The following is a 19,568-nucleotide window of genomic DNA, read 5'->3' on the forward strand; positions in this document are numbered from 1 at the left end:
TTTATTTGCTAAATGTGACAAGCCTAATTGGGGAAACATTCTCCTAGCTGAGTGTGGGGCCTGATCTGGCTGCACCTTGAGGGGTTCTGGGCCCTCGAGTTCCTTTCTGGGGTTTCTCTTCCATGCTCTCCTCTGTCCTCCATTCTTCCTCCAAGACTCATCCTCATTCTAGTCATGGGAGAGGGAAGACTGAAGGAGCTCAGCCCTTATTCCTTCTTTCTTCCCTTCCTCCCTCGATTCTAGCAAGTGTTAACTGAGCTGATACCCAACTGTGCCGGGCACTGGGATACACAGGTACACAAGAGTTGTGGTCCCTGCTCTTAAGAAGCTGACACCCGAGGGGGAGGATGGGGCCAGGACAGAGACAAGGGAGCATGTAACAAAATAATAGACAAGATCATTGAATAAAATGTGAAGTGATGTGAAAACAAGAGGATGATGTAATAGAGAGTGGAGAGGTTCTACAAACTGGAAGATCTGGGCAGTCCTTTCTAGGAAGGTGACACTTGTGCTAAGACCCAACTGATAAGACAGAGCCACGCAAAGACCTGGGAGTGGAGCGTGCCAGGCTTTGCTAGAGAGTTTGAGTTTTAATCCATGTTAACTCAGGCAAGTTATTGAGCCTCTCTGTGTGTCAGTCTTCTCATCTGTAAAATGGGGATGATAATAATAGTATTTGCCTTATAAGGATGTTGTGTGAATTAAATAAGTTATTGTACATTAAGTGCCTGTAACAGCACCTGGCCCCTAATTAGCAAGTGCCATGTAAGGGTCAGTTGCCAGGGTTGTTGTGTTGCTATCAGCAAAGGGGGAGCCCTTGGAAGGTTTTAGGCAGGGAAGTGACACGATCTGATTTCCATTTCCAAAAGCTCCTTTACATGTTGAAAGGATTTCAAATCATCTACAGTTTTATTTATATTTCATTTCTAGCTGCTGGGTGAAGAAAGGATTTTAGTGGGTAAAGAGTTAAAAGTACCCCTCAAGGGCTGTGACAGAGCTGGACCAGGGTGGCAGCAGTCAGAGGAGGTAAAAGGACCATGGGCCCCGTGTTTACTGTGGACTCTCTCTCTCTCACACATATATATGTATATATATATATATTTTTTTCTATTATCTCACAATCATACGTGGAGGACAGCCACGAGGGAATTGACGGCTCAAGGAAGCAATCAGACAGGGCCAGACCGTAATGCAATCCACCAGAAAACGAGCCAGAGTTCTTCACAAGTCATGACCGATGTCCCTGTTTTAGAATAAAAATGACTTAGAAGATGTAAACCCATCATACCCTTTTTTGGCTCCTGATTTGAACAAACCAAACTTTAAAAGATAGTTGGGGAGACAATCAGTAAAATTTGAACATAAATTAGGTATTACATTACAATGGGGAATTATTATTAATTTTATTAGGTGTGATAATGGGATTGTCATTAAGTAGAAAAATGTCATTTTTAGAAATGATGCTGATGTATTTTGGGGTAAAATATTATAATGTCATTGATTTATTTGAAACTTGAAAAAGATAAAGATAATTTGGAAAAATGTAAATAATTGTTAAGTCTAGATGATAGACATAATGGGTTAATTGTACCATTCTCTGTATTCTTCCGTATGTTTGAAATTTTTCAGTTAAAATTAGGAAACCACAGATCCCGCCTGCCACTTTACAAATGGCCACATGGGAGCAGTAGAGTATCAGGCTGGATGTGGGACAGTTTCGAGGAAGAAATGTAGAGACGCAATCACCTCATTTATTTCATCTTTGCATTTAATCAGCCTTTCACTGAAAGAGACTGTGCTGGGTCTAAAGGGGACAAAGAGTTAAATTCAGCCCCGTCCCTGCCCTCCTGCAGCCACTTGTAGTGTCCGTGAATCTGGGGACCAGGAAGGGCCAGTCACCAAGAAGCTCTGTCTTGGTGCAGACATGAGTGTCTGTATGTTTGCCATCACTGGAATGAAGACCTAAGCTGGGCATGTCAGAAACAAGAAAATTAATATGGGGGCAGGGTCGGGTGGCTGGGGGAGCCAGCCGCCTGTGTTTTGAGTTGACCTCTTCCACAGGTATTCATGTTTACCACTTACCAGCTGTGACCTTGGGAAAGTTACTTTACCTCTCCGAACCTGATGGGGCTAATAACAGTTCATACCTTATAGTTTCTCTGTTGGAGGAGAATGAGCTCGTCCACATAAACTGCTTAGAGCGGCACCTGGCACACAGCACTTGCTCAATATGAACATTTTTATCTACCTGCACGTTCCCCTGCGGAGCTCTGGGGTGGAAGCAGGAGGTCAGCGAGCTGCTTTACACAAAGGCCCCAAGGCCCATCAGGGAAAAACACAAATTTGGCTTTGAGACTGCAGCACCGGAAGCAGGACTCTCCAAAAGACAAGAACATAATTACAGCAGCTGCATTCATTGAGGGTTTTCTCTCTGTGCCAGTCTCTGTCCCAAACACAAGCCTTCGAGGCAGTTATTGTTATTTTCTCTGCTTTAGCGGTGAGGACACTGAAGGGCAGAGCTGTAGAGAACTTTCTGGAGGTTTCTCAGCTGGTAAGGAGGGGAGGCCAGGATTTAAATCCAGGCAGTCTGGCCTTGCAGTTCTCATTCACATCCGCGAGGGTGGCTGAACCCCTCTTGGGCATTGGGTGCTGTGGGAAGTCAAAGCATTTGCCAAGAGACAGGGGGTGTCACCCTGCAGGTGAGGAGTCTGTGGGCCTGGGGGAGAGGTGGCAAGAAGGCCCTAGATCATGCTCTGAATTTGTTTCTCGAGTGCGCCCCCTGGAGGCTCCCTGGTGTTTGCCTGACCAGCGCCGTTTCCTGAATCATAGACAGGACCCCCATCCCTTCCTGTGGGGGAACCACTCTTACCCTGCTCTCAACCATGTGGTCAGGCAAGGCTGACCCCAACCTCTAGCTCAGTGTTGGGTTCATGGTAAGCTTGCGACTTAAGCTAGGTCAATCAAAGAAAATCCTGGGACTTTTTTACTCATCTATTGGGAACCAGATATACTTTTTTCTATTGATGTAGCTGAAGGCTAGGATGTAAGCCTGTTTGGGCCATTTTTGCCATCACTTGGAAAGAGTCAGCCTGGGAGTGTAGAGAACGTGAAGGAGAGCAGGGTCAGAGGCGAGCCCAGCCCCCCTTCAGCCGAGGTTTGGGCAGCCTGGGAGAACCCGGCCCCACCCTGGCTGTTTGTCTGAGGCTGTCTGAGCAGCAGCACCCCTACCACAGCTGCGGGGTTGGGGGGGCGGGGGCGTACAGGGCCCCTGGGTGAGGTCCCTTGAGTCAAACACACCAGACCAGAGAAAGTCACAGTTATGCGCTGTTCTCGGTTCGAAATCCCGTCTGGGGTCCTGCCCAGCCCTTGGGCGCAGGAGGGAATGGTGGAGACCCAACGCCACTCTGACCTCCTAGCAGTGCGTCCTTGAGCAAGTTACTTCCCTCTCTGTGCAATGTCATCATAACGACAGTACCTCTTTTATAGGCTGGCCAAGAGGATTAACAAGCTGGTGTTTACATGTGAGGGGGCTTAGAAGTATGCCCAGAATAGTGTAAGCGCTAGAAACACGTGGGTATTATCATTCCTTCCTCTTTTTCCTTCCCGTTTGCAAGAAACAGGAAACCACTGCACTGGCTCCTACTTAGGGTGTGGAGTGCAAGGTCTCCCAGAGAGGGCGAGGCGGCACCGGGGCAGGCCCCTGGCCAGCTAGTCTGACTCTCTGGGGACGTGATGGTCCTGCTCCTGAAGGCTGTGGTCCCCTGCATTTGCCTCACCTGGTCCACTAGCTTTCTCACTGTGCTCACAGAGTCTCTTCGCTCCTGATTTCAGCCTCCACATGGTCCATCCAGGCGCCCTCCCTGCCTCCAGCCTCTTCATCATCTTCTGCTCCCCTTGCTAACTCATTTTCTTCCTTCCAAACTTTTTTTTTTTTTTTTTTAAAAAAAGGCCATTTATTGTCTCAGCTTACCAAAGGCCAAGGTTACTAAACAACCTACCATCACCTTTGGGTCAACTGCCATCCTTGACCCAAGCAGCTGGGGCCAGGGGATGGGCTGATGTAACAAACACAGCCACTGAGGCCGCAGGGGCAGCAGGCTGTGCCTGTCGGGAGTCAGGGGATGGCTGACAGCCCCCATGGTGTTTCTGCAGCTTTCTGCCAGGCTGGCAAGTGAGCCCTCTGAGCCGGAAGGAACAGTCAGGATCAACTCCTCTAACCCCCTCATTTTACAGATGAGGAAACTGAGTCCCAGCCCAGGGAAGAGACTTGCTCCAAATCTGGTAGCCAATAAACGGCAGTCTCTGTTCCAGCTTTTTCCTTAAATCTCATTTGGTCTGATCTCCATCGGATGCGCGACCACCTGCTCTTCCTTTCACAGAGCCTGAGAGATGCAGCAGGAACTCTTCCATGTGTGGAGGTGACCAGGGCTTGCTTCCCAGCAGCACTCCGGGAGTGTGAAGGCAGCCAGGGCATCTTACACAGCACATCCCTTCCAGCTCTCACATCACCCTGAGAAGTCGTCTCTCGCGAGCCCCGTGTTCCTGAGGAAGCAGAGGCTCTGGAAGGGTTGTCACTCGCCAGGGTCAACTGGCTGACAGAGCCAGACCTGGGAGCCACGCTCAGGCCTGTCTACATCCAGGGCCTTGGCACTTGCACTCAGGCCCAAAGCGTGTCAAGGTGACCCAGACGGTCAGTGTGGCGCCTGGGAGGGGAGTGTGCTGGGCCAGGGACTGAGGGGGAGAGGAGCGAGATGCCCAGGAGCCTGGGTCAGGGGCCAGGAAAACCAGAGGCCTTTTCTCTCCCACAGTCTGGTCCTGGGACTTTGGGCAAGTCCTGGGTCCTCCCAGTTCCTTGGTTTCCCCGTTTGTAAAATGAACATCTCACTTTCTCTGGAGAGTTGGAGTAGAAAAATGAGACGATAGAAAGTGATCTTAACAGGAGTTAAAATACACATGGCACGAACGCAAGGAATATGTAAGGATCACGTAAGGATCCTCAAATATGAGGCTGTGAAGGAAACTTAGCGTGGGTTCGCAGGAGCCGGGAGAGACTTTAACCTTTGGGTGGTTTCAGGGCCATGAGGCTTCCCTACATCCAGGCTCTTGGGGGCCACAGAATCCATTTACTATTTATCACGGTCCACAGCGTGAGGACGGCCCCCAGGATCTCCTTTGGGCAGCTCTTCCTTTCTGACAGGTGTGGGTGGGGTCGACACCACCCGTGACACCAGGGGTTGCTTGGGCCCCTTGGTCCATTCCATCCCTCTGGCTGCCTCAGGGATGGACCACAGCGCAATTCTGGCCAAAATGAATGAAACCTAAGACTTTCACTGTGTTGAAGCGGGGGGTGGGGGAGTGAGCAGGGGGCACTTCTACAGCCATGGGGCAATCACAGACACCAGAGAGCCAGTCTGAACATCAAGGGAACATGCAGACCTGAGTAGAGCCGGCCTGAGAGGAGAGGTCGGGGGCCTGGAGACAACACTCACCCTCACGCCACCCTAACCTGGAGTTCCCAGTGATGGGAGCCGATACAGCCTCTGTTCCTAAGGCTGTTTGGGTTGGACAGTTTGTCGCTTGCAGAGTCCTAAACAGATGTGCCCAGAGGTGGGCAGTCCAGCAGCGGACTGCTTGGAGGCTGGCAAAGCCATCAGGCAGCGAAGAGGTGCCCTTTCTCTGTGCCTCTGTGGGTCAGAGATGGGGTCCTTTGTATCACTGTCACCGAGAGTCAAAGCTGATTTCAGGATTCTGGAGGGATAGTTTTGTGCCATTAGACTGTAAGCAGCTTGAGGGGAGGAACCAGGTCTCGGGCATCTGTCTCCCCCGCAGCCAACTTAGGGCAAGGCTCACACCAAGGTGCTTTCCTGCACCCTTGTTGAATGGATGTGAGGCCTCTGATTGAGGCTCTCAAGTGAGCACGACAGCTTTGAGCAACTATACAGATTATGGAACACACCCAAGACCCAGTTCGCCACACTGGAGCCTGGGATTAGCGAGGGGCCGAGTGATGAGCGGTTACGCGGGGAACGATGGACTCCCCGAGTGGCCAGAGGAACTTCTCTTCTGCAAAGAGAGCTCATCAGAAAGAAAAAGGCCTTGGAGTCTTCCCTGAGTGAAGCCCACGGTGAGCTGCCCTGATCACAAGGTCCTGCCGCCGATCCCGCTGTGACGAGCCTGCTCAGGGACAGTGCAGGACGTGAGTATGCAAGCGCATGGCTGCGGGGTCAGACAGACCGAGCTCGGGTTCTGGCTCCTTCATTTCCTAGCCGGACCCTGGGCAACATGCTTAGCTTCTCAGAGCCTCAGTTTCCTCCTCGGCAGAATGGGGCTTAAGAAGGGTACTTACCTTTAACAGCCGTTTGGAGAATTTGATGAGATAATGCATGTAAAGGGCTTCATCTAGTGCCTGGGACGGAAAGAGGTGACAAATAAACACTTCACACACACATAAAGAATTCCAAGGAGCTGTGTCACACGTGTGCAGATGCTAAAGTATTGCGTAAGCTGTTGTGTCACATTGGAAATCGGTATCCAGTGGCCTCAGATGATTTGTCTTAAACTCTCAGAGGCGTTCTCCGCAGGTGACAGCTCCTCCTCCCCCTTGTCTTTGCTCGGACAGTTCCAGTGTTTGCTTTCCCGGCCAACACCCCGCACTTACCTTTTGTCACTTCACTCCAGAGTGGACACAGTCCTCCTGGGAACCTTGGCCTTCACCCTGTTGGATCTGAGCTACAGGACATTTCAGGGATGGTTCCTGGGGGAAGCATACAGACTGTGGACTGGAGCGTCGGAACACCCACTCGTCCCTCGCACCCTCCCCTCCACCCCGTCCCCATCCCCCAGGTGCCACGTCCCCCTTCCAAAAAGCCACTGGAGCACGTTTGAGAAAAGTTAAGCTGTTTTATTTCACAGGATAGCTCCACATCAAACCAGCAGGCACCATCAGAATACGCGACAGAGGATCCAGGCAGACACGCTAGAGGACGGGTGCTGGGTTGTAAGAGAAACGCTATCCGGGTGAGGGCAACATGTCATCACTTGGGAACAGGCAACCAGCAATTTCCTAGGGTGGTTTCGGTCTTTTTTTCCTGATAGTTTGGGGAGGAAGGAAACCAAAGGAAACAAAATAGACCAGCCACTCTGAAGCAATCAGAACCAAACCTATTGCCAAACCGTGTAAACAGTCACACTGCCGGGACTAGAGCCTGGGCAGAAACTCTGGCTAGAATCTACTTCCGTCCAAGGAAAGCAAAGTGCACTCTGGCTGCTCTGGTTCAAGGTTGTTGTTTGCCTGGGACAGTTCACACAGAAAGGAGGTGTCAGCAAGGGGCAGCGCTGGCCATTTGGCCTGTCCCAGAGGAAGGGACGGGGGACACTGGCAGATCTACCTCAGAGAGGCCAGGAGGACTCTGACCTGACAGCCAGGTCCCTTCCCTCCGCGTCCCTGGCAGCTCTGGGTATGTGGGGAATTCTCTATGCGGCTGCTCAGTGGTGCCGAGACCCCAGAAACCCGGGGAAGTTGACACGAGACATCAGCATTAGCTCTGCACAGCAGAAAATCATCTTAGCAACAGGTCACTCAGGTCACTCCTCCTGCCATGTCCTCCCTGACCACCCTGCCCAGCCCAGCAGGGCCCCCGCCACGGTTGTGAGCCAGCCATTCTTCCCTCTGGGTTTCTCAGGAGGATGAGGCATTTGCTCTCGTGTGGAACCATCAGAATGCGTGAAAAATTAGGAGAAGAGAGACCGAGAGGAAGAACCATCACACAAGTCCGGGTGGTTTTCCGTCAGCCGCGCGCGGGCGCTGAACGCCAAGTAATGACCAGGTCCCAGGAAGTCCTCTGCATCCGTGCCACCTGATGAGAAGACACACACCCGACAAGGCACTCCAAGGGACTCCATCAGAGAGGCCAGCCCCACGCAAGGCCCGTCCCCGCACTGGCTCCCCTTCGGGTACCGCAAACCAGTTCTGAAGTGTCTATAATGCAGGTCGCTGAGCTGCTGGTTCCGGCCGGTAGCCGGGGGATGTCTCCGCTTTCCTGCATCTCTTCCCACTTGGGTTTCTTCACTGACTAGGAACCTTCCGACCCTTGGGAATCCATTTCTCTCCTGCCTCTCGGCCTGGCGACCTCAGAGAAAAGACCCCAAGTCCAGTGTCCAAGCCGACAGCTCCTGCCAGTCGTGCGCTCTGTCCGGGGTTCACAAGGCGCTTCAAGGTGAGAAATCGTTAGCACTGAAAACAAGGAAAGGCAAGAGTTTTTCATAGAATCCCACAGCTCAGAGCAGCTCTTGAAGAGGAAAGGGGACTAAAGGGAGAGGGGGAGAGCGGGGTAGGAAGCACGACTCGCTCTCAGTCACATCTGAGAAAGGTCCTTCGAGGCTGGCGGCTGGGCCCCAGGCCCAGGAAACTAGACCAGGAATGAATTGTCTTTGGTCAGTTTTAAATGAACGTCTTGCTGGTTCATTCCTAAAATAGACTGAACACCAGTTACACATAAAGACAAAAGGCTTGACCTCAGGGTAAGTCGAAGGTTAAGAAATCATTCTGTGAAGCAAAAATTAAAACAAAAACAAAAACAAAACAAAACAAAACCCAAACAAAAACAAAACAAAAAAATTGCCCGTTATCAACAAACTGAGCAGAACAGCTTTCGGTAATGGTGATGGACAAGGAGGTAAACACCACTTCCCCTCGTACAATTGGTTATATTGAGAACTACTAACTAGGTTACTACATTCCCCCACACTCACTGTACAGTTAGGTTTCTGGTATTTGTTTTTTACATTGATCTATCTACTAGGTGCAAAGATTTGGTGAGTGGCATTGGCTATAATTTAACTGTAGCCTTTAAAAAAAATTACAGTTTCACATTTTAACAGTTACTTTCCAGCATTTAAGCAAATACAGCAATATATAGTGGACTAACACAGGCAGGAGTCAGGAGAAGAATGCCAATGCTCGTGACCGTGGGTGGGCCTGGGTGCGTGTGGAGGGGGCCTGAGACATGCAGGGTGACAGATGGCCGGGGAGGGGAGGATTTTTCCATTTGGTTCTGCGTCAGGGCTCAGATTTGGGGCTGGATGAGTAGGGTGTGAGTGTCCCTAAATGTGAACTCATCAGCCGTTTCCCAATGGAAAAATAGGTGTTTAAAGAAAACAGCTGAGGCTCTGCCTTCCTGTAATTCAGTAAAAGGTAGGTCCATTTTCAGTAAGGAAAAATGAAGCTAGTCAATTCACAGGAAAACCCACATGGTCTGACTGGTGTTATGTACATCAGGCAACAGATTTGTCAGCTCGGATTTTTGCTTTTCATCTGGTAGTCACAGCAGAGACTGCGACATTGGGCACAGGAGGTTACTGCATTTAAGGGGCAGAAATGAGAAAATCCTGTATCCTGGCTGGACTTCAGCGCATCCTTACAAATAAATGACTTTAGGAGCCAGAAGGACCCCGCCCCCACCTCATTCGTCTACTAAATTTGGGGTGAGTCACAGCCAGCCCAAGGCCTCACTTTCTCTCCTAAGCTGTAAAATGGGGGTATCTTTATGTGCAGAAGGCAGAGGGCTCCTAGCTGGTTCTGAGGCTCTTCCAGGAGTTCTAGGCAAAACAAGGAAGGTCAAGTTAGTCACTGGCCTCTCCCCGGCATTCTTCCCTCCTCTGGGTGTTCGCAACGCCAGTACTTCGGGGAAGGCAGCATGGCTCACCACCCCTAACACCCAGGGACTGTGGCTTAACAGTGCCTCCCTCTGGAGCACATTTTACCCTTGTCCGGAGGAGACCAGAGGAGAGGGCGAAACTGAATCCAATGGGCTGAAAGGGTAGTGATGGAATGTCCAGCATCCATAGGCGATGTACCTGCAGGGCTGTGCTTCATGGCTCTTACGAAGCTGGTAGGCAAATTCTCCTGCCCATGTCTTCAATGTCATTAGGAGGTTTCAAAAGGAAGGTGCTGGACAGGTTTCACCTTCCTGATGACAGTGAAAAGAGCAACTGTGTTGGTGCAGGGCTTCCTCGTTCACACAGCTTGTTCACTTACGTTGCGTCTTTACTCTCTTCCTTTTACAGAGCAGGAAACGGAGCCTCGAGGGGCTGAGTGACACCCAGTCCCACAGCTCCTAAGAGGTGGGACTCAAACCATGGCCATGAAGACACTCTCAGGGGTCTCAAGGGAGGGAGAGAGGAGGCTGGAGCACAGTGAGGTTACCCTTGGCTCCGTGGGTCCCGTTAGGACCCTATTAGCCTGTGTTCCATTATTCAGAGACAACCCATCTCTGGGAAACAAAGACATCAAAAGAGGAAGCAAAATGGAATGGCCCAAGAGTGACCCAGGAGGCCTTTTCCCAGCCAAGTGGCCAAAGCCCTGCTCCTGCTACTTGAAGATCACCCCACCTCCAATTCTACCCTCATATTTTCCACGGGGTCAAATGCTCGGGAGGAGGGGGGGAGAAGTGAAGGAAAGGGGGAGAGGGAAGCGTTCTCTAGGGCAGAAAGGGCCAAAGACTGCCTCCTCGGCCTAGTCTGAGCTGGGCACTCAGGGCCCGTGGGTTTCATGCAAGAGGCCACCAGCCAGAGTGCGTCACAGCCTGATTTCAAAGTAAAATGATGGGACTCGAAGCCTCCTTGCCTGTTTAGTTCCAAATCGGACACAGTATAATTAGTAGAAAGAGGAAAAGGAAAAATTAAATATTTCAAAAATGGTATAAGTTAAACCTCTATAGTTACCACAGATTTATTCCTACAGCGTTTCTGGGTTTTGAAGTGTTCCACGCCACTGTGTTTGGTTTTCTTCCCTTTTTCCCAACCAACACAACACTGTGCTACGACGGGGCTCAGCTCTCACCACCCCCTCTTCTGCAGACGAACACAGGACACTGCAGTCCGGGCTCTTCTCCCCAGCGTCCTCCATGCTGTGGGGGTGCTGTTGGCCTTGGCCTCTGGGTGGAAAGGCAGGGCCTCTGGGGTGGGCGGGGAGTGGGTTCTGTGGAGGGTTCTCCGCCTCTGGGAGCAGCCTGCCTGGGGTACCGCCTGCCCCACCCTTCCTTTAGGGGCAGCCTGTTCTGGAAGGCCACGGCTTCTGGAGACAGTGGGAGACTGGTTTTGTTTTTTCTGCAGGTTAGTGTTATATTGCTTCTTTCGCAGTTACTGTGGGCCTTTAAATTCTCCCAGAAAAGTCCCTGCAAATCCCACCAAATAACTCAGCGGGAGATGTTTGGTGGCATGGGTCTGAGGTAAATCTAAGTTTCATAAAAAGAAAAAGGAGATCCTATATACATTTAGTACGTGTGTCCAGATCTAGTATATAGATGCATAAATATATATATATACACACACCTACAGACACAGCCATACATATATACGCGTACATATGCACACACACATACGCATATTTATGTATGCAGAGACAACGTCGAGAGAATAATTTTCCAGTGATGATATGCAGGCGAAGCCATTTAACACCTGGCGACGATCTCGGGGCGCCGGCTCCGCGCTGCTCCGGTCACCCGCGCGCACCCGCGGCTTCACCCGACTGGACGGGAGCTGCAGCTGCGGCCGAACCTCCGCTCCGCACAGACCCGCTCCCAGGCTGACCTTCTGGTCCCTGCCCGACGAGGCCAGGAGCCCGGGGAGGCCGCGGAAGTCACAGAGGCCACCCTCGGCCGGGGCGGGCCACAGCGGGCCAGGGCGGTGCCGCCCCCACCCCGCCCCGCCCCGCCGGTCACATGGTGCCTGACTTATCGGCTGAGCTGTTGGGGAACATCTTCTCGGTGGGCGTCACCGCCGGGCTGCCCACGCCCGAGCTGCTGCTGCTGCTGGACCGGTGCTGGACCACGGGCCGCACTGGCCGCATGGGGGGCGGGCGCAGCTGGGCGCCGGCCAGGCGGGCGGACAGGGCTGGCTTGAAGGTGGTCATCATCTCAGTGGAGGAGCTGCTGCTGCGGCGCATGGCGGCGTCGGGGTCGCGGATGACGATGGTGTGCAGGGGGCTGGCGGGCTCCGAGCTGATGGGGCCTGGAGGGTTCTTCAGGGGCTCCAGGGTGTCCAGCACCACGTCTGGCGCCTGCTTGACCGTGTTCTGCCTCTCCAGTTCCCGCAACTCGTGCAGAGCCGTGCTCATGGTCTTCTCGATGTCCTGGGGACAGAGAGGGCTCTGGTCACTGTAGAGTCAGAAGGCCGGGGGTCCAGTCCTGCTGGGGCTGCTAACCAGCTTGTGGGCTTCTTAGGAAGGCGTCCCTACAAGCATCATGGCTGGGATGGAGACTCAACCCCCAGGTGTCCTACAACCATGTGGGAAAATCAGTGAGGATTATCGCCTGCACCAAAAGCTGACTTACAGGAGGCAGGGCAAGCGACTGGCTGAGAAGACAGTAAACTTGTATTTTGTAAATTACAGGTAAGTGTAAGACTGACCTCAGGGAGTTGATGAGTACATTAAATATGGTTCCTGCGAAGAGCTTGGCATGGCACCCAGCACACAGCACCCACAAATAATGACAATAACAATGGCAGTGATGGCTGACACCAAGCACCAATTCAAGTCCCTTCCCCTAATAATTCACCCTCACACTTATCTGGTAGGAACTATCATTACGGTCATTTCCCACCTGAGGAAATGGAAGCTCAGACTGGTTAAGTAACTCGCCGAAGGTCACACAGCTAGTTAGCAGCATAGTAGTCTGACTCCAGAATTCATGCCCCTATTACTATGGAAAAAAAAACCAAAACAAACTCCCTGTCATAGGAAAATTATTTGGAGGTTATATATCAGAATGTTTGCAACATTATCCCCAGAATGATGGCTTTGTTACTTTATTCTTTGTATTATAATCTGAAAATACTGTTTTTTAAAAAATGGAAATTTAAAAAAGCAACAACAATCCTCACCTGCCTATGCAATTCCCGGGGATATTGCAATATTTAAGAGCTCATCAGTATGAGAGCACACTGACTGACATACACACACAGATTTTGGCAGCCTGGAGGGGCAGCCACACCGGCCAGGGGCTCAGCTTCCGGGAGGGGGCACTAGAACTGGACGTCAGCATTTAACCCGGAGCCCTGGGCTCGGACAGAGCCTGCCTGGACTTGGGAAGGAGAGGCCTTCCCAGCCACTGCTGCTCTGCAACCTCGAGTAAGTCTCAGTCACTCTGCACCACACTTGGTCCATGAGCTTGAAAGCCCACTGCTCGCTGTGAAGATGGGAAGAGACCATGGACGTGATGAAGCTCTGTGAACTCTCAGTGGTTTTCGAGCAACCTTCAGCCAGCATCCTCAGCTCACATGGGGCTTTCCAGGGATGCCTCCATATTAGAAGCAGGAGGAGTGGCTCAGGCTCAGGCTGAGCTGGGTCACCGAGGGGACAATGAGGGACAGTGCTTACAAGCGCTGCTGACAGATGCTGGCACAACCTTAGGCACAAGGATGACTGCTGAGACACACTTGCCTTTCTGCACTGAGGCAAACCAGAAAAAAACAGGAAGTCTGGTCAGACTGATGGGGCTGGAGCCTGGAGGTATCCTGGCCAGCCCCTTCCCCACCCACATTTTCTTTTATCTTTTCTCCTCCCCTGGCTTCGGGTGGCCTCCTGCCTGCCCTGGGCCCCTAGGACCAGCTCCAACCTGGCCTCAGTCAGGGCCTCAGCCCACAGTTTTGCTTTAAGAGCCACTGATAATTAGCTAATGGCGAATATTAGCATTTATGCTTCCCCATGACATTTTCTCCTTTGCCCGTAACATTGTCTACTTTAAGAAAAGGCTGTTTGTGCCTTTATCCACAGGAGCAGATGTGGGGGGTTTCTGCATGATGGGGGAGATGGCCGTCCTCTCCCCACCTTCGCTATATCCCAACCCTGCAGTGATAAAGCCCGCTTTCCACACCCATCTGCTTAAATTAAGTCCCCACTGACATCACTACTCTGTTGGCTTTACTCTGGCGTGAGCCAGAAGGCAAAACTAATAAAAAAATATAATCATTGCCCCTCCACCCCCATCACTCATCCCTCGAAAAGAGTGAGCCGGAAAGAGAGCTCAGAGAAAGGTCAGCTGAGTTGTTTAGGCATGAGCCTGGTGTTAGTCTGAGAGATGCTGCTGTGATCTCCAGAGTGGAGCTGCAGAGAGGTGCTAGGGAGGACGGACAGCCGAGAAAGGGGTCACTTTTCACTTCCTCCCACATGAGATCTTCCCACATTGGATGGCAGTGCTGCAAGATACCCAAACAGCCTCTTTAACTGGGTTCAAATCTAAATCCTAAAGGATATTTTGAGACCAGAGAATTTCAGGTACCTCCATCTACTACTGGGGTTCCCCATGCCACAGTTCCCATCCGGACCCGCAGTCAAGTGCTCATTGGAGCCAGTGCGGAACAGGCTGGAGGCCGTCAGGGTCCCCCTGGCTAGTCACATATAGTTTCCCCTGCTTTGCTATTTTGCTTCTGTCCATGAAAGCAGCTCTTGAATGGCAGTTATCACAGTGTGCGGATACATCGGCAAATGGAACATGAGCACAGCATCCCCCAAATGAAGGCCAGTCCGGCAAAATGCTCTGTGACTAAAGGTCAAAGAAGTCTGGGAGACGGGTGTGCCCTGCTCTCTTTCTTGAAGATTCACAGTGCACACTGACATATTGAATAATTCTTAAAAATGTTGCAGACAAGCCATTCAACTTTGTCAGACCAGCATTCCCCAAACTTTCTTGACCACAGAGCACGTTTTCCCCTTCAATTATTAACATCCCATGGAACTCTTCTGCTGTGGGAGCTACTTTGGAAACACTGGCCTAGACGGCATTTGATTTCCTGTGTAAAGGGCTCCAGGCCAGGGCCCAGGTAGCCCTCTCCCCATCATGGACCTCGGAAGAGCTTCCAGGTGATGGAGGATGCTAGGGTTATGCTTCCCAAGAGGATGGCCTTCAAGAATGAGGGGCCAGCAGGTTGCCTGGCTCCTCTGCTGGACCCACGCTAAGGTGCTGATCCCTTGGGAGTGGGCAGCAGGACGTGGGGCCCGGCTAGATCCCGAGGTGAGTTCTCCTTGCTGGGTGAGCGCCTCTGTGTTGGTACCCCCTGGGAACCCCACCTTGACTCCTCTAGAACATAGCCCCCAAGCTCACAACTTTCCCTTCCCCTTGTGAACAAGGATGCATTGCCACTCTTCACAATACAATTCTCTCAGCCTGCAAGGTTCTGAAAACATTGGGAAGGGGGTGCATTAAGAGGCATCCTGCCAAATTCTAGAAAAATGGAAACTTCTGAACTATGATAGGATGTCAAAAACACATGAAAGCAGTTACGCAAATTATTAGACAGTTTAAACAAACTGTTTCATAATAATCTCTTAAACAAGTTTGCTTGCTTTGTTTGGCAAGTGTAGAGATCGCACAGGCTTCTCTAAGCGCTGTGGAAGAGCCTAGCGCATTCTTCACTTCCGGCTTCAGCAGTTTAGTCCTGCTTCCCCTCTGGATCTCAGGGACTACCCTCCCCGGGGACGTCTCTCCCAGCCTAGAAGCAACCCCCACATTCCAGGCTCTCAGTATGCCATGTCCCACTCCTTCAAGACACCTGACCCAGTGCCATTCCCAGCTGTGTGCGTTCCTGGTTGATCTCTCTCTCTTCCCTAAACCCAAAGGGCCATGTGGGCAGGGCCTAGGTCCGTTTAGGTGATCACGGTACCCTCTGTGCCGGCCAGTGACTGTCACACAACAGATGCTCTATCAGTATGTCAATGAACAAATGTATGAATGAAAAGATGAGTGAATGAACAAATGATGAGTACCATCTTGCCATCTGGGGAAGGCACCTGTCATTACCACGTCCCCCTCGTCCAGGAATCTCCCCTCCAGCCCTGGAGACTGGGGTCTTCAGTCTTTACAGGACCCCTGGCCAGCAGCTGCCCCCAACCAGCTCCTGCTCCCACAGGGAGGCCAGCAAGGGGATGGAAGCCAGCTCATGACCTGTGTTATGTTCTGGCTTAGCCTGGGCCCAGGGTGAAGGGCGAAGTGGCTCCCCAGTCTGCAGATGCCCACCCGCTGTCCCTCTGGGGGTGTCGGCGGGTGCAGCCTGCCTCCCCACTGGCCCTTACTTCTGCCAGGGCCTCGGCCTCCAGGGACTTGTGGTCCCCCAGGCTGCTGTGCCTGGTGGAGCCGCACGTTGACCTCACGGAGTGCCCTTCAGAGAGCGCCTTCTTGTCAGGGTAGTTGATGCTGCCAGCACTCCCGAACGTCGCCATTCTCCGCTTCTCGGGGCTCTCGATCCTCCCCCGGGTGAGGGGGATTTTGTGGGGGCTGCTGGGGCAGGCAGCAGCCCGGGGTGGCGTGTCTATGCTGGGGCCCAGGCCCCGGGGCGGGCTGTGTGTGTCACCCCCGCTTCGGCGCCTGGGGATGGCCGCTCCGTCTGATCGTAACCGCACTCTGCAAAGGAGCCAGGGGGCAGGGACATGGGGCAGAGGTCAACCCCAGCCAGTGTCAAAACAGGTCAGCCCACCTGCGGGCCATGCACTACACACTAATCTAGTGGGCAGGTATAGTGAAGCCTCATTCAGCCAGACTCATCCTGCTTCCAAGTTTAGACGGTGCCAGTGCTAATCACAAATGAATCTTGTCTACACTAGGTCAGGGCCAAGAGGATTTCAACCTGGGAATGTTTTGGTGATGGTTAGTTAGGCTCATGGTGTGTTTTAAGCGGTTTAGACATTTCCATGATTCCAAAGGGCTTCTAACTGGTCTGAAGCATTGAGGCTTGACTGTACCAAAAAGTTACCAGCTCCCAGCAAACACAGGAGGGGCCCCCCTAGGAACTGAACACAGTCCAGTGTTGTCACCCTCCCCCCACCTCCCCTAAGGGCTGTCTATGAGGCTTTTCCAGATCTTGGAAAACTAGTCATGAAGAGTAAAAATGGCATCACTGTAACGTCTTTCATGCATTTGGATACCTTTCACCCGCAGGGAGGCTGTGATGGAGTGAAAAGGGGACTAGAGTCTCTGTGAGGAGGGCGAGTCCTTGTCCTGTCTCTGTCAGACTTTTCTGCGACCTCCTTCAGACCCACTTTATTAATCTGCTAAATGGGCATAACATTCCCTGCCAGCCTTTGAGGGAGGTTCAGTGGGAAGGCACTCTGAGGAGGTTCTTCCCGCAGGAAGCTTCGCGGCATCCTGGGAAATCACCAAAGCCTCTAAGGCACTAGTGAGGGGAGGGCAGGCTGACGTGGCGAGGGGATGGGAGGGGGGCAGAGTGCGGGGGTGGACTGTGATTGGGACTAAGCTCAGTGTGGTCAGTGCTGCTTCGCATCCTAGTGCCACCAGCCAAGCCAAGCACTGCCTGTGGGCACCCCGACAGGACCAAAGCACAGGTGTGGAACAGGAAGAGTGCTGAGAAAGAAAGAACAAGAGGAAGGTGGATGAGGGAGGAGAGCGGGAGAGGGAAACGGGAGCAGGAGAGGGTCCGGCCCCCGGGGAAGTGAAGGTCTGTGTCTCTGTCACCTGCCCACCCAACTGTCCCCCTCCCCGCAGTTCCAGCACCTGTCACAGCACCCTGAACTCTATGGGATGTGCTGAAAAGAGGCCCTGGGACTTCGGCTGAAATAAACTCATAGACGTGTGTTCCTTCTGCGGCTGATTTCTCTGTCCTCAAGTACCCATGTGAGTGGGTTGACCCCATGACCTCTTCACCAAAGAAAACAGAGAGTAAGACATTCTGAGGATCTGATTAAGAAAGCAGTGAGAAACTGCCAGGTTGTCTTTTCTTCTCTTTTTCTGATATATATTTAAACCACCACAGGCTTTGGACTATACCTGGACACACAGCGAGGAGCCCAGCGCCTCACCTGGAAGGAAGGTCACCCGACACGGCCCCGCCCACGCACCCGAGCATGAAATTGGCAAGCAGGCTCCCACCACGCATGGGGGTGGAGCTGAGTGTCAATTTCCCCCCACACGAGTGGGTGTGAGACTTGTTGATGCAGTGCACTTCAGGGAGTAAGTGAGCTTTACATTTTTAAATATAACAACTTAGGTCTTCAACAGAAACTGGGGAGGAGGTGTAAGAACTGGAGAGAGAGAGAGGAAAAATACTTGCCAGTTTGTAACTCTCTCCCCCATTTGTTATTATTTGAAAGAAGCACTGGTTGCCAATGTATGTCTTTCCTCCTCCTCCTCCACCCTCGCCCCAAGCTGGATGGGTTCGCACTTGGCATTCCTAGGCCTGTTCCAGCCAGCCCACCAGGTGTGCCTGGCATCACATCTTTTGGGAGACAAGGGTCCACGACAGCCTCCCTCTCCCCACTGCCCGCTTGCTTCTCCCCGATCAGACAAGAACGGGCATGGCACAGGCAGGGGAGAATGAATCCGCGTTTCCTACCGGCCCATCACCCCACCAAAGCCGTAATCCGAGATGTGCTCCGTGGGCGACTGAAGGTCGTTCTTGGAGGAGGCCTTGTCATCCAGCAGTGGCCCACTGCTGGCCTCGCTGTCAGCCTTTTGGCTCAGGCTGTCGGAGAAGGCATCATCCCTGGGGAGAAGGACAGATGTGAACTGGAAGCACCTTGCTCCAGAGAACCCAGGATGTGCCGAGACCCCAGGGGCTGCATCAACACATATGTCGTGGTTAGTTTACGATGCAGCTGGGTCTGAGCCACCTCCCACTCCGCGCCTTCCTACCACGCCTGTCAGCTTCTCCAGCAGGAGACCCTCTGTGGCGCCGCCCCACGCCTACCTGCTCCTTCCCCTTGTCTAAGCTCCTCTCTCTCAGGTGCTCTAGGCTGGGACAAGAAATGGGGAAGGCCACCCTGCCACCACAAACCAGAGCACTGGGCGCTGAGTCTGGTGACTCCACAGAAGCACTTTAGGGCTATGCGAGGGTGGAGGAAGGTGCCTCCATCCCTTCCTGGTCCCCCATCCCCCGTCCCCCCACCCCAGGCCTTGGACAGGTGCGAGGAGGCTCAAGCTTGTTGGGGTGCCCTGCCCGCCTCCTCTCATGCCCTCTTCCTTCCAGTGGCCTGTCCCTGCCTTTGGAGGCCTGGGGATGTCAGAGGGCTGCCTTGGGTCCCCTTGTTGTTTGCCCTGCCCTGGACTTTTCTCTGGCCCCAGACCGAACCCTCTGCCATCAAAACACATGCATCTGACCCCTGCCCTCGAGGCCCAGCTTGGTGGCTGCTTCCCTGGTACATTAGCTCTACCTGAGCCTGACTGGAGCTTGGAGGGGGTGTGTGCAGGAAACTTCCGTGGCTTTCAAAGAATGGAACGTGTAGGCTTTCTGGGCTGTGTGGTGGAGCTAGGTATTTGGGATGGAAGGCTTTTTTAAATGCCTAAAACTGTATTTTTAAAAATAGTGCCCTCTTAACTGGAAATGAGGAATGACTGCTTCTGCCCCTCCCCTGAGTCACCTCAGGGGAACAGAATGGTGGCCAGTTAAGAGGGCAGTAGGCTGGCCACTGGCTACAGGGAAGGCCCAGGAAGGCGGAGGTATGTGGCCAGATCCACTGGATGCTGAGAACCACAGAGGGTGATAAATGCCCTGGAGGCTGTCTGGTGGGTCAGGACGGTGGGCCAAGGGCACCAAACACTGTACTCTGAAGGATGAGCAGT

The 19,568-nt window shown here is 52.6% G+C and overlaps 1 protein-coding gene across 4 annotated transcripts in view; it reads right to left on the reverse strand.

Moving 5' to 3' along the window:
- Window positions 1-6,880: 6,880 nt before the first annotated feature.
- The window catches only part of SRGAP3 (SLIT-ROBO Rho GTPase activating protein 3), a 287,702-nt gene continuing 275,014 nt past the window's right edge, over window positions 6,881-19,568 (reverse strand). For 3 of the 4 annotated variants that reach the window (XM_032458881.1, XM_032458880.1, XM_032458879.1), the window contains 3 exons: window positions 18,343-18,492; window positions 16,070-16,397; window positions 6,881-12,130 (listed from right to left, as the gene is read on the reverse strand). In XM_032458881.1, the coding sequence (XP_032314772.1) occupies window positions 11,717-12,130; window positions 16,070-16,397; window positions 18,343-18,492 (892 nt within the window). In that variant the 3' untranslated portion in view covers window positions 6,881-11,716. The remainder of the gene's footprint in view (window positions 12,131-16,069; window positions 16,398-18,342; window positions 18,493-19,568) is intronic. The other variant, XM_014557208.2, reaches the window with a different exon arrangement.

This window comes from Camelus ferus, chromosome 17, assembly GCF_009834535.1.
Source record: "Camelus ferus isolate YT-003-E chromosome 17, BCGSAC_Cfer_1.0, whole genome shotgun sequence".
Lineage (NCBI taxonomy): Eukaryota > Metazoa > Chordata > Mammalia > Artiodactyla > Camelidae > Camelus > Camelus ferus.